The sequence below is a fragment of the Muntiacus reevesi genome, chromosome 3 (genome assembly GCF_963930625.1).
Source record: "Muntiacus reevesi chromosome 3, mMunRee1.1, whole genome shotgun sequence".
In the NCBI taxonomy this organism is placed as follows: domain Eukaryota; kingdom Metazoa; phylum Chordata; class Mammalia; order Artiodactyla; family Cervidae; genus Muntiacus; species Muntiacus reevesi.
In genome coordinates, this window is record NC_089251.1 from 132,037,050 (window position 1) to 132,052,256 (window position 15,207).

Below are 15,207 nucleotides of genomic sequence, written 5' to 3' on the forward strand. Positions count from 1 at the left end.
GGCGAAGATCATGATCAGAGAGAAAGAACACGTGTACTTCGAGAACCTCATGGTGGGACCCCTGTAAGAGGCTGGGTGTCATCTTTTTTTTTTTTTAGTATGTCCTTGCATTCTTTTTTCATTTATTTTTATTAGTTGGAGGCTAATTACTTTACAATATTGTAGTGGGTTTTGTCATACATTGACATGAATCTGCCATGGAGTTACATGTATTCCCCATCCCAATCCCCCCTCCCACTTCCCTCTCCACCCGATCCCTCTGGGTCTTCCCAGTGCATCAGGCCCGAGCACTTGTCTCATGCATCCAACCTGGGCTGGTGATCTGTTTCACCATAGATAATATACATGCTGTTCTCTCGAAACATCCCACTCTCACCTTCTCCCACAGAGTCTAAAAGTCTATTCTGTACATCTGTGTCTCTTTTTCTGTTTTGCATATAGGGTTATCATTACCATCTTTCTAAATTCCATATATATGTGTTAGTATGCTGTAATGTTCTTTATCTTTCTGGCTTACTTCACTCTGTATAATGGGCTCCAGTTTCATCCATCTCATTAGAACTGATTCAAATGAATTCTTTTTAATGGCTGAGTAATATTCCATGGTGTATATATACCATGGGCATCATCTTCTAAGCTGCCTTGGCTGCGCCCTCAGTCCACATCTATATAAGCACTTAGCCCCTTGCACTGAGTTCTATCTTGTCTGACTCCCTTAACTAGGCTGCAAGCTTCTTGGGATCAAGGACTGAGCTGGGTTCCCTTTGATTTGCTGTAGCACAGTGGCTGGCATAAAGGAAGCACTCAGTAGGTATTCACTGTATGCTGAAAAATACTGACAAGGAAGCTAACAGTGTCCTAGGGATGGCAGAGTAAACATGAAGAATCCAGCACTGGAAGAGGAAGCATGGGAGACTGCAGCAGCTCTGAACTTTTTCCAGGATGGATTTCTGACACCCAAGCAGAACCTGTGATCAGACAATGGCACCTAGGACCAGCCCTTTCTCACTCCCAGGAGAAAGAATCCATGATGGCCTGTGTGTTAAGCCTCTATTTGATTTTCTCTAGAGGAAAAACAGATAAAACAAAAACAAGAAAGTGGTCACTAACCCAGCTGCACAATGCTTTGAGCCTGGAGATCCCTGATTCAAGTTTGTTTTGCGGTTAATAAGGACTTTAAAAGGTGGGACCTGGATCCATCTCCCCTAAACGCAGTCCAGGCCTGCAGCAGCCCACTCATCCAAGGGCAGGATGGGTGCAAATAGTTGGTCGATTCCAATGACAGGCTTCAGCTTCCTCATCACCCTGACATCCACCTGACCCAAGGAGATCAGACCCCAAATCCTACTTCTTACTCAGATGAGAAAGAGGGTGAGATTTAAAAAAAAAAGGAGACACTCCCCACTAGACTAGAGCGCAGAACAGTCAAAGATCACTGGAGGTAAAATGCATTTCAGCTCTGGGAGGGGACCCTACTGTGGGGCTCAGTTGTCTAGAAACAGCTTGCTGACCACTGTAACCTTGAGTTAATGACAGCAGCATAAGGCAATCGCATGCAGTCAGTCACCTAGGGGAGGAAATTAGGTTTTCAGACGGATACATGGCCTCATAAAAATAAATAAATAAAGGTGCAACAGAGGGAAGAAAAATGATTCTTTATAAATATACAATATATACATTTCTCAACATGCACTTCTGCCCTCTGAGCAACCACCAATACCGAGTTCCATTATGACAGGAGAGCTATGAATTTCTCCAGCTATAATTTTCCACAGTTCAATTACCCAGGCCTTCTAATTTCCTGCAAGGTTTGATGTAGATTCATTAAAATAACAATGAGCTTCTTGAATGACGCTTGTAGCTTCGCTTGCCTCAGCTCAAGACCATTTCAATGAAAGGAGAGAAATGAAAAGTCTTATCAGTAAGAGCAAATCAGCTCATCAACCCAAACCTATTCTCCACATCGTTGTCATCACCGCTACTATAGCCTGGGGATGGAGTCTGGGTAGCAGCTCACAGATCAGCTGATAGAAATTAACTCCAGTGTTCTCTGCCAGGTAGTTACAGGCCAGAGTTAATGTGGAGTCAGCCTTCCCATATACTGTCCAGACCCTATAGGGGATGATGGGACCGATGAAAATGGATGCTTGTGGGTGTTAAAAAGCAGAGGCAGCATTATGGAAAACGAAAAAGGCCAGCTTTGAAAAGAAACCAATACGGTATCTCATCTATTATGGAATGATTTAAACCGCTCAGCCCCAACACGTTTATTGTCATCACTGTCATGCATAAGGCTGTGAATCGTGCCCGGCTGCTCAAGGTTTAGATGTCACTCTCCACCTCTGGAACTCCCGGTTTAGGAGAGTATAAATGCATACAGCTACACAAATCCACGCTAAACTGAATGCCTTAAGTTAACTCTTACCAAAACCAAGAACCCCACAATGGAATAATGCAAAAAAAAAAAAAGATTTCTATTTAGTGTCGAGAGAAGTCAGGTGATTCTCAGGAGCAGGGGATTCCTCCTGCAGACAGCCGGACCACCCTGATACCACTCCCCCTCCGACCTGAAGAGGCAAAGAGCCATCTCTTCAGAACGCAGAGGGACTGGGTTTCCTGCTCCCTGCTTTTATATCACAATGAAAAGATGGCCACAGGGCTTTCCTGGTGGCTCAGACAGTCAAGAATCTGCCCACAGTACAGAAGACCCGGGTTTGATCCCTGAGTCAGGCAGATCCCCTGGAGAAGGAAATGGCTACCCACGCCCATCTTCTTGCCTGGAGAATCCCATGGACAGAGGAACCTGGCAAGCTATGGTCCATAGGGTCACAAAGAGCTGGACACAAACGAGAGACTAACACACTTCACTTGCTCTGAAAGAGTGTTTATTACAGGGCTCCCCAGGTGGCACTAGTGGTAAAGAATGCAACTGCCAACGCAGGAGACATTAAGAGACTCGGGTTTGATCCCTGGGTTGGAAAGATCCCCTGGAAAAGGGAATGGTATCCCACTCCAGTATTCTTGCCTGGAGAATCCCATGGACAGAGGAGCCTGGTGAACTACAGTCCATGGGGTCGCAAAGAGTCGGACATGACTGAAGCAACTTAGCATGCACGCAGTGCTGCATATAACACCCAGAGCCTGGCTACAAATCTACCAAAAGGGGACGGAGGATACACATTACGACAGATTTATGCAGTAGAAAACTACTTGTGAGAATGAGATCCTGTCATCAGTAATGAAATGGAATGATTACCAAGATACATCATCAAGGGGAAAAAGACAGGTAAAAAACAGCGGTAGAATACTCTAGGGAGGGAGAGTAAACACACATCACGTCCTGACAGGGGCACAGACCAATTTTTAGAACTAAACCAAGGGACTGCAGATTCAAGGTGAGCACAAGTTATTTTTCATTGTACACTCCTTTGTACTATTTGAATATGCCATCTGGTGAAACTGCTTTAATGAAAAAGGAAAAGAAAAAACTCATACACCTTAGATCACTATTCTCATCTGGTCTGGCCAATCAACAGAGATGAAAGGACTCACACAGCAAGAGAAACAGCTATTTATTAGGAAGGATGGCGGGATTCTTTCTTTCTCTACAGAAATAATCTAACTGGTTTAACAATAAAAAGCACTGTAAATAAAACACCACTAAAGAAAACTCAAACACACACCTCACAGCTCAACAGGGAGAAGTCTGACACCCTTCAGGGCTGAGGTCACGTGGAGAAGAAGACCATGTGATGATTTGGGCTGAGCAGGAGTGAAGATGGTGATGCATGGCCAGACTGAATTTCAGAGGCAGCTATCAAAAGGTAAAATCACTACCCAGAAATTCTGAATGTAGGAATTTGTCCTAAGAGGACAAGGTATACAAGCTATGAATATATGGATGGTGTTCACTTGCAGAATTATTTATAATAGCTAAACAGTGTCCCACGCTAAGGGTTAAATTATGGGATGCGTCCATACCACACAATGTTCCTAAGCCATTAAAAACGATCTTGTCCTACAACTGACATGTTAGAAAAATAACACAACTGTTAACAGAGGTTTTCTTTGTTGGGAGGGATGAAAGGTGATTCTATTTTTTTTTTTCTTTTTTTTTTGTGGCCATGCCATGCAGCATTCAGGATTCTAGTTGCTCAACCAGGGATTGAGCCCCACCCCACCAAATCCCCACCCGTCTTGACAGTGGAAGCTTGGTATTAACCACCAGATCACTGGGGAAGTCCCAAGATGATTTTAGTTTTAGTTGTGTTCTCTATAGCTTTCTGTCTTGCTGGCTTTCACACAACTGAACAACATGGGTGTGACCTGTACAGCTCCACTTAAGCAGATATTTTTCAACAGCAGGTTGAAAAGTCAACCACACGGATGAATCTGAGGATGTGGGGGAACTGCAGATACGGAGGGCCAACTAACTATAAGCAAGTTAAAGGCGGACTAACCTCCCTCCACATTGTTCAAGGGTCAACAGGAAATGAAAATAGAACCACTTTGTTTAGCAGTCTGGGAAAACAGTGCCATAGGGAAAGAAAGATGCCACCTTTCCCAGGGTACAAGGACACCAATTTCCTACAACACGTCCTCTGCATGTAGCTGCTGTTTCCATCCATGAATCCCACATGCTCAGGCCTGGCTGTCTCACAGACAGTGGGATGTAACCTAATTACCTCATCATGAACATCTGCTGAAAATCTTGACATACTAATTAACAGAATGTAGTTCTAAGAGATGCGTGAGTGGAGTGAGGGGACTAATCAAGTGGTATTAAATTAGGCCCTTATGTGGCTTTTCAAAGGTATTATTTTACTTCTTCCCAACTCTTTCTTATTCCAAAAAAATATCTAGATTGACTCACTTCCTTAGAGCATCGAGATCAATGGTTCTCAAGAGAAATGGGGAGGCATAATTCCCTCCTCCTGCCCCTGGGCTTCCACGGTGGCTCAGCTGGTAAAGAATCTGCCTGCAATGTGGGAGACCTGGGTTCGGTCCCTGGGTTGGGAAGATCCCCTGGAGAAGGGAAAGGTTACCCACTCCAGTATTCTGGCCTGGAGAATTCCATGAACAGTGGAGCCAGGAAGGCTACTGTCCATGGGGTCGCAAAGAGTCGGACACGACTGAGTAACTTTCACAAGCCACAAATGCCACCTGGGACACTTGGCCATATCTTGAGATAACTCTGGTTGTCACAACTGGGGGTACTAGTGGCATTTAGTGGGTAAAGGCCAGGGGCGCTGTTAAACATCCTATTGATACAATGCCTAGGATGGCCCTGTGGACAGCAAGGAATTATCCAGCCCAAAATGTCAACAGTGCCAAGGTCAAGGAACTCTGATCTAGATGAAAATACAGCAGAGAGATGACAGGTCTGATCAATAGAATTAACACAGGATGCCTCATCCTCCACCCCCACTCCAAGGTGCCAACAGTCCAGCACCATGCAAAGTCAATGTTATGGATGACAATGGTTTTGAGACACCCATGAACAGGCTATATTCATGGGTCCTATTTTGAAACGTTAATTCACCCAAATTCTACGGTAAATCCAGAGTAATATATAGTAGCTCGCAGTTAAAAATTTGTTTTAAATGTGTCACTCTGAAATATACCCAAGATATGAAAAATATTAACACTGTTTAAAAGGTCTGGCTCAGAAGCACATATTTCAGAAGCCAATGTTCAAGCCCGCTTGCCTGCCAAGCGATGAGTGCGTTAACAAGACGGTGGCCAAGACGCTTCCCCAGTATATCTTTAATGATAGCATCGGCCTACTGTGCAGTGTCTTTTGTCTAGACAATCAAGGGTACAGATTTAATTTTAGTTATGGCTGTTAATATTGAAACCACAGTACCAAAGTCTATTAACATTTTTCAAAAGAAAACATTAAAACCTCCCAAAACAAGGGTCACCACTCTGGGAAAAACATTTCATTTATGTGTGTGCAGAAAGGGCTCTTAACCTATAAACATTTATAGGTAACTTGAGCAGAGAATGAAGCTTTTAAGTAAAGTACCTGTAAGTCTGGAGCAAACACAATCCTGCTTTGGAAGATGTATCATGTTACCAGTTATTCTGAATGCAAAACAAACTTGAAATGAGTAGATACTTGAGTGTGTTCTGTGGGCAGTCAGAAAAAATTTTCAAGTGCTAGTAAGTTTCACCAACGTTTAGCATATTAGTTTTCTCCAGTTTAGTACAATAAAGCTTCTTTAAGGCAATAAAAGCTGCAGTTTTTAAAACGATGGTGCAACCCAAAGGCCACCTTACTAGAGCCCAAGATAAACAGGCACTTTTGTTTGCTCAGTTCATACAAATCAAAGGAGATTGCTCCAGAGTCATCTGTGAGATATTTTCACTGTGTTATGAGAAGAAAGACTACTTTTTCAATTACACAATATTTTTCTCCTAAAGGAGGAAAAAGCTCACTACAAAAAAAAATGGAAGGAAATTTGGGGCTTTCCCCCTGTTGGGAGTGGAGGGACTGGAACACACAAAAAAAGACACCAAATTGTGTGACACACGCAACATGGCACTTATACCACAGGTCAGAATACAATGCTTTTGGATCAATTCAAAGCTGCACTACACACACCACACACGCACATACACACACCACACACACACACACTACACACACACACACACACCACACACACATACACACACACCACACGCTACACACATACAACACACACACCACACACACACACCACACACTACACACATACACACACTACACACACACAACACACAATACACACACAACACACACACAAACACACAACACACACTACACACACAACACAGAACACACACCACACACACACAACTTCTGCCTGGAAGCCAGGACTCAAGCAGACAAAAGACTCAAGACAGGTTCAGACCACCCTAGAAAAGGATGTGGACAGCTGACCTTTCTGTTAACAAATCAGCCTTAGGATGGCCCCAGAAAACGGTATCATCTTACTAATATTTATAAAGCAGGTCTCGGCTTTGTGGCAGATACCCACAATACCCAGCTGATACCCACACTTAGCTCTGAGTCTGTATAACTGATTGCCCTTGGTTCCCAGCACACCAAGAGCTCTGCCCCGCAAACCCCTAAGCAGACAGGCAGGTCCTCCTGAGCAGTTAAAGCAGGACACTGCTGGAGGCTGTAGCTCTGCCTTGTCCTGGAGGCCCCCAAGGAGGGTCCAGAGTGAATCCTGACCCGACTTGTGACCTTCAACAGGTCTTCATGTATGACAGACAGACAACTCCTCTGACCCCTAGCTCCTCAGCAGGACGTCAGGAAGAAAAGTGAATCCAGGACCGAAGTCCTAAGTAGAGATGCCCTGAGGCAATGCTAAGTCATGTCCGTGGCCTGCAGCCCCAGCCTTGCAGCCCCTGCTCCCCTTGGGCCCCTGTCGAGCCCACACAAAACACAGTGCATCTCAGCACCCCGTGGGCTCAGGCGCCAGGCTGCCCTCGGCGGCACTCACCTTGAGGAGCGGCACAGCTGCGCGACAGCGGGCGGTCTTAATGTTTTTGAGGAAGTGGGATTCATCCTGTAAAGAAACAGTCGCATAAGTGGACAAGGCCAACCTCTGCGGGGACGGAGAGAGCGCACTTCGCGGGCTGCACTGAGCAAACCTCTCTGCCGGTTTCTAAGACACACCTCCCACTAAGCAGTGTGCTGAGGACCTGGGTGTGTCCTGCGCCATCTCCTGTCCCCTCCCAGAGCACCTCCTTGGCTCCCACGTCTCGTAAGGCACTGGGATGGACTGTGACGATCTGCGTGTGCTTGTGTCCTGCTGGGCTATGGCTCCCTGGAGGCCAGGGGCTGACCTCCTCCCTCCCTGCCTGCGCAAGGGGTGACCCTCTAGTTGGCTGAGCAAACGGATGAAGGCGGCTCCCTCGCAGTCAACCTGCTGCCGGGAAACCCGAGGCAGAGCCTCCAGTGCAGCCTCATTGATGCGTATGTCTCAGAGGCTCACCAAGAGCTTTCTAAGAGCCCTTCCCTTTCACTCTCTCTAGATGAGATGTGCACTTAACAACACGAGGAGCAAGGTCTGGGGAGCCACTGTCGACTGAGAATCCTATTTTTAGAGGAGGGAAATACCATTGGCAATTTTCCAGTCACACGTTTGCATAAAGACCCTTTCATGTCACCTGGAGGCATAGGGTTCGCCTGCTCTGCCAAGAGGAGAAGTGAGGATAAACTTGCATTGGAATTCATCCATTGCATGCTCCACCCCAGACCATCTGTTACCTGGACTTAGGGCGTGGGCTGGCCGGATGTGGGTGGGGATGGGAGAGACTAGCATCTTTTCAGGGTTATATTTGTGAGCCTTGTGGACACGCTGAATGCTGGAGAGGAGGCCAGCCTCTCCAGACTTTCCTTCCGGAGCATGAGAGGAGTTAGAAGACAGCAAGTGGCAACTACAAGACATACTGTCACAACTGGGAGCAAGACTCTGAAAGCGTCTCCAAAAAAGGGTAACGAGTGGTTTTGTGTGTATGTGTTCGCGGTGGGAGGGAACATCTTTATATCGGCTGAAAGAAAATCTATTAACTGTTTGAACTGCACGCCCGGGTCATGCCGACAAGAGAGCAGCAGATGAAGGCGCAGGCCCGTGCTGCCCAGGCTGCAGTTCCCGGAGTTCTGGGCTGTCCGGGGTCCACGGGCTCCGTCGTGACCCCCCGTGGGGAGAAGAGGCGGGCTGGAAACCCCCAGCACAGACCCAGCAGATCACCATTTTCCAAAAAGCCCCCAGAAGACCCTAATATATAGCCAGGACTGAAAATTGATATTTGAGAGAAATGAAATACCAGTTCCTCACAAAATGAAGCCAGTGATTTCTCTTCTAGAAACCTAGGGAGGTTCCATGAGATTACAGATGTGGACATTCATGGAGCTTTCAGGGAGAGTTTCCCCAGGGAGGAAGTTCTGAAAGACTTGGTCGAGTCACTTACAATGATAACAACTTTAAAAGGGGGTTTTAGCTGCTTTTCTAACTTGCTCAGAAGATCAAAACTGACAATGGTGACCAAGCCATCTGTCAGGCGGTCCTTCCCGGTCACCACGACGCTGATGTCGACTGGGTTCAGAGATGGCAGCCACCGACGGAAGGCCTGGGGGTGACAGGAGAGAACAAAACCCAAGTGAGGCTCTGGCCCGGCAGCCGCCAGCTGGGACCCCCGCCAAGCCATCACTGACTCTCTCCAGGTGGACCGACGTGAGCGCCCCCTGTCGGTACACTCGGTCTCCACCCCCCGCCCCAACCCTCCTGCATCTGTCATACCCCATCCCCATGAATGGCCGTAGCCTGAGGAAGCCGACAGCTGCCTCCAAGTAGCATGAAGCTGGGGAAAGCTACAGACGATGAACCCCGTCTTCCTTCCTCACCGCGTCTGCTTATGGAGAGTTTTGTTCATTTCACAGGATCACTCTGATCCCTGGGTTTATGGTAGACAAGTTCCTGGCTGAGCAGCAACACAACGGCCGTGTTGGGTTCTTCAGCCATGAAGTTGCCCGGCAGACAGAGCACCTCCTGCCCACACCACTTGCTTCTCGGGTGTAAAAGCCCGAGCCCCCAGTTAGGAGGTGTGATCTCAAGGTCCCGGAACCGCCCCTCACTAGCAGTGAGCGTGGTGCCTAGCCTCTTCGAGGGGCAGTTTTTTTATCTGTCAGTGGGGTTAATATCTCGTGTCTATTGCACACGGCTATGTAAGGATTAAGGGAAATAAAGGGAGCAAAACTATTCTGAAACCTAAGTGAAAGCTGTTGTCAGCAGCGACACCAGAGGCGCTCAGGAAGCGTCTGTGACAGACGGAGGTGAGCTGGAGCTTGGAAAGACTGTTCCTCTCCTTCCTGAAGGCCTGGCCTGATCCCAACTCAGAAACCCAGGGGCCTGGCCTCAGGAGGCTATCTCATCTCCCTTCTCGCCCTCAGCTGACACAGAGCTTCCGAGCTCCCTGGGTCCTGCCCCCGAACAGTCATGTGGTGACTCTGACTCTGAGGAAAACTGTCCTTGTTAATGTGATGACAGCAGGAGAACTGACCTGCTCCCAGGTGAAGCGCACGGATGACGGTACCACCACGAGCAGCGGCCACTCCTTCCGGTAATAGGCCGCTATGCAGATGGCTTGGATGGTCTTCCCCAGGCCCATGTCGTCGGCAAGCAGCAGGCGGCCTCTTTGTGCTATAGCGAAACTGAAGAGGACGAGGTCAGGATACACCACGGCACACCCCCAGATGGTGGTTAAACTGCCATCGCACATCACGGGAAGCCACACCGCTGCCTGGGGGGGCTACCTGTTCATGAGACCTCTCCCCCAAGAAGGAAGACAGGGGCCAAACAGGGGGCAGGGTGGTAATAGTCTAGAGAAGACTACAAACAGGCACAACGTGCTCTGCTTACTCACTCAGTTGTGCCCGACTTCGAGACCCCATGGACTGTAGCCCGCCAGGCTCCTCTGTCCATGGGGATTCTCCAGGCAAGAATACTGGAGTGGGTTGCCATGCCCTCCTCCAGGGGATCTTCCCAACCCAGGGAGTGAATTCAGGTCTCCCACATTGCAGGCAGATTCTTTACCATCTGAGCCACAAGAAAAGCCCATGAAAACTGGAGTGGGTAGCCTATCCCTTCTCCAGTGGATCTTCCCGACCCAGGAATTGAACAGCAGTCTCCTGCATTGCAGGTGGATTCTTTACCAGCTGAGCTACCAGGGAAATGTGTAGTCAAAGAGTAGGGAGAAGCTCCAAGACCATTAGGTCATGGGAGCGGAGTGGGTGGAGTTTCCAATAAGATGAGTTGCTCTCTGCCTGGTGCAGGTGAGGCCCACGGGATGGAAGGGAAGAGAGTGGGAAAGCCTCCGTAAAGGGGCTGGGAGGGCCGCACTTGTCAGGGAAGGATCTGTTGGGAAGGGAAGGGAAGAAAGGAAAGATGGTGGGGTGAAAATATGGCTTTTCTCAAGGTCAGACAGGACTCTGTATGCATAAGCGTGGCAAAGACAGAAAACACTGGAGAAAAGGATGATGTCCAGAGAGAAGGATGGAGCAAGAATGTTGGTCTAGGAGGGGCACTGTGGCTCATCACCTAGCAGCCTGCAACCGTGACCCTGACCCTCCAGGGCAGTAGCCCTGGCTAACAGTTTGTGAATAAGGCATGGGATTACTATTCCACTCCTTTGGACCCCCACTGGCCTGGGTTGGGATTCCAAGTCCAGCACCTGGGAGCTGTGCGCCTTTATGCAAGTGATCTATACCTTCCTCATGCCTCAGCTGTCACGTGGAATAACAGCCAGACCTACTCCAGAGAGTGTTGCAGGCATTCACAATGTCTAAAAAACTTAAAACAGCGCTTGGTGCCATCATAACTGCTGGGAAAGTGTCTCTCTTATAACTAGTATTCCCCAAAATGAGAAAAATAACAAGACACAGTGACAGTAACTTGCTTGACCCACATGATGAATCAAGGAAAAGCTAAAAGGATCTCTGAATGCCAGATACCTGGTCTCCGGCTCCAAACACCACTCCTCTTGCATCGGAATTCCTGCAAAACTGATCATTTACTCAGGAACCTGATGAGCGAGCTGACTAGTTCTTCTGCTTTCCTGCTTACACAGAAAAGACGCAGGACATCCCCTCTTCTGATCAGCAGTTGGCATGGCCTACAAGAACTCCAGGCTGCACAAGTCTTTCTGAATTGCCTGAAAACAGCATTTCTGCCCTTTGGAAGCCAGTGACCAACCCAGTTGGGAAAGTGAGCAGTGGGCCTGTGGGTGGCATGAGCCAAGGACACATACGTTACTTCTTACACTATTTCAAGTAGAGTTTGTGCACCCTTGCCATCCAGAGTCCCGATTAACTTCATTTCAGTCGCTCAGTCATGTCCGACTCTGCGACCCTATGGACTGCAGCACACTAGGCTTCCCTGTCCATCACCAACTCCTGGAGCTTACTCAAACTCATGCCCATTGAGTCGGTGATGCCATCTAACCATCTCATCCTCTGCCATCCCCTTCTCCTCCTGCCTTCAATCTTTTCCAGCATCAGGGTCTTTTCACATGAGTCAGCTCTTCGCATCAAGTGATCAAAGTGTTGGAGTTTCACCTTCAGCATCAGTCCTTCCAATGAATATTCAGGACTGAATATCCTTTAGGATTGATTGGTTTGATCTCTGTGCAGTCCAAGGGACTCTCAAGAGTCTTCTCCGACACCACAGTTCAAAAGCATCAATTCTTCAGCGCTCAGCTTTCTTTATGGTCCAACTCTCACATTCATACGTGACTACTGGAAAAACCATAGCTTTGACTAGACAGACCTTTGTCGGTAAAGTAACGTCTCTGCTTTTTAATATGCTGTCTAGGTTAGGGATTAACTTAGGGAATTAACTTAGGGAATTCCCTGATTAACTTAGGGAATTTGAAATCAATGGTTACAATCAAGCTTTGGTGATGGCACACTTGGGCTGTTTAATTCTAATCCCTAAGTGCTTTCAGAAGGTTGTAAAAGAGGAATATTCATTAAAAAGGGAGCATCTGAACCTAGTTCATGGTGATCGATAAACCTGAACAGGAGGGAGAGCACAAGACAGAGGAAGAACCTACTTGACTCCAGCTCTCTGAAAGGGCAGCAGGCTAGACACGAGCTTGGAATCCACCTTGGACAGGTCTGCCTCGGGGATGTCTGCCACGGGAGAGAGAGACGTCTTCTGGAGCTGAGCGGCGAAAGCCAGGGTGAGGGTCTTGGGCAGAGGATCCAGCTGAACTTGTGGAAGGCAGCGCACTCTTTCCACTAGAAAGAACAGAGGTGTAAGAATTGGAGTGTTAATGCCCAAGACTTCTGGGAGAAACAGGAGGGGCTCTGAGATACAAAGTTCAAGGGCTGGAATTCTGCAGTGTAACACGTTCTTCAAAAAAGTAAATGGAGAGAAAACTGGCTGCTGACAGATGCATGGCAGAGCACCAGTTTTCTCCCTCTGTTTCTCACGTCTACAAACAAGAGGGTGATCAGTAATGCAAAACTGATTTTCACTACACTACACAAACACTGGAAAGAACTAACATATTTTTGTGACTGATCTTTTTTAACCTAAAATCATTTAAAAAATTATTTTAGCATTCCCTTTCAATAAATAAGGACCCATATTCTTCAAAAATTAGCCCAGTTAAAGCAAGACTTAGAATGAATAAATCTTGCCTTGTTTTCATTCTCCTTATGTTTTATTTTGGTTTTGATGTTTGAGAAGACGGAGAACTTTAAGCTACATGCTGTCCACAGGCAAGAAAGCACTGTGGTCCATGCAGAAAAACTGTGAGGTGTTTCTAAGAAAGAGGAGTAGCTGTGGCAGCCTGGATGGGAGGGAAGCATGGGGGAATGTGGATACATGTATATGGCTGAGTCCCTCTGCTGTCCCCTGAAACTATCACAACATTGTTAATTGGCTATATTCCAATACAAAATAAAAAGTATTAAAAATAAATAAAAGCAAAAAAACCCATAAAAATAAAATAATGTCACAAGCCGGGAGGTGGGGTAGCAGGGGAGGGGGAAAAATCAGTGGGACAGGAGTGCTACCAACAAAGGGCACAGTCCATGTAAAGGCCACCGACTGACGACAATGCACATGGCCTTGCACTTTGGACATTTTCCATAAGAGAAAAATCATCTCCTCTTGGGAGAGGTGGCCTGTGGACCAAATCAGCATACTTGTTGTTCTGATACATAAAGTTTGTGGGGAGACAGCTGTGCCCATGCGTGAGTGGACAGTCAGTGGCAGCTGTCCTGCCTGACGGTGCAGCTGAGTCACTGGGACAGAGGGCACAGCCCACAAAGCCTGAAATACGAACTGTCTGGCCCTTTACAAAAGAGCTTCACCAACCCCCGCTTAGCTGAGAGTCTACACTGGAGTGGCCACGACTCTCTTTGAACTAAAGCTTATATTTCAGGGTCTTTCCTTTCCTTCCACATGTGCTGCTTCCACACTCCAACATAACAGATGGAGAGACCTCTTCTAGTCAAGAGCCATTAAACCAGCTGGGAAAAACAAATGACCTAGGGTCTACATGGAAATGAAAGCAAAGTAATCGCATTGATTTTTCTTTTTTGAAGGAATTGAGCTTCACCTGATTGCAAAAGAAAAAACAAAACACAACCTCTTTATTCAATAAAGAAACAGAAAAAAAAAAAAACCACTCAAGTTTCAAATAAAACAGAATTCTGTACGGTGGGGGAAGGCAGGATAACATCAGTTAAAATTTAAAGTGAGAGAAAAGACAGAGCCTGAAATCCCTGGTAGTAGAATATCATTAAACCACCAGTCACAGCCTGTGGTCACAGCCACAGTTGCAGTTTTCAAGACGTTTCCTTTTCATCATTTCCATCAAAAAATCTAACTAGAAAAGTGACCACTGTCTACAGATCCTCGATTGCTCTTTACCCTTTACCTCTCAGGGGCGCCCCGGGAGAGTCGTCGTAACCCACCAAGGGGCTCACTGGATTCTCCAGGAAACCAGGCGAAGGAATCAAAGAGAGAACTTGGGTCCATTTCATTTCTACCCCAGGTTACTTGAAACTCTAAGGCTGACGGTTCTCTGTCCCACATGATCATGTGTTCTTAATCTCCCCACAAGGTATTCCAAAAGCCTTCGGCCACAACCATCAACTGCCAGTTGCAAATACTGAAGTGAACATGGAGGCTGAGCCATCTACCGCCACCTTAACCTGTGCTGCATTTTCAATATATTTAAATCCATTTGTCTTTCCCTAAATATTTCGGTTGTTGTTCAATCACTAAGTCGTGTCCGAATCTTTGTGACCCCATGGACTGCAGCACACCAGACTTCTCTATCCTTCATTATCTCCCACAGTTTGCTCAAATTCATGTCCATTGAGTCGGTGATGCTACCTAGCCATCTCGTCCCCTGCCTCCCCCTTCTCCTCTTGCCTTCAATCTTTTCCCAGCATATTTCTGGGAACCCTTTGCATGAGTAGCATCACTCTGATAAGAAATTAGGTAACGCTGATGGCTTTAATAAGAGAGAGAGTGTTCATACTGATGCCGACATACAATGTAAGCTTCCAAATTAAATCAGAGCGTGCTGATTTCTGTATACTTCAAGAGTATGAGCACTCCATGTGCTTTCAGAACCCATTTTCATTTTAATCCTAGTGATCTTTAGCACTCGGATACCTGATGAAAGCTA

At 47.0% G+C, this 15,207-nt stretch overlaps 1 protein-coding gene across 5 annotated transcripts in view; it reads right to left on the bottom strand.

The window, feature by feature from the left end:
- The window catches only part of SMARCAL1 (SWI/SNF related, matrix associated, actin dependent regulator of chromatin, subfamily a like 1), a 51,739-nt gene that overhangs the window by 21,031 nt on the left and 15,501 nt on the right, over window positions 1-15,207 (bottom strand). For all 5 annotated transcript variants that reach the window (XM_065930618.1, XM_065930617.1, XM_065930616.1 and 2 more), the window contains exons 7-10: window positions 12,610-12,796; window positions 10,060-10,210; window positions 8,971-9,129; window positions 7,497-7,562 (exon numbers count right to left, since the gene is read on the bottom strand). In XM_065930618.1, coding sequence (XP_065786690.1) covers window positions 7,497-7,562; window positions 8,971-9,129; window positions 10,060-10,210; window positions 12,610-12,796 — 563 coding nt within the window. The remainder of the gene's footprint in view (window positions 1-7,496; window positions 7,563-8,970; window positions 9,130-10,059; window positions 10,211-12,609; window positions 12,797-15,207) is intronic.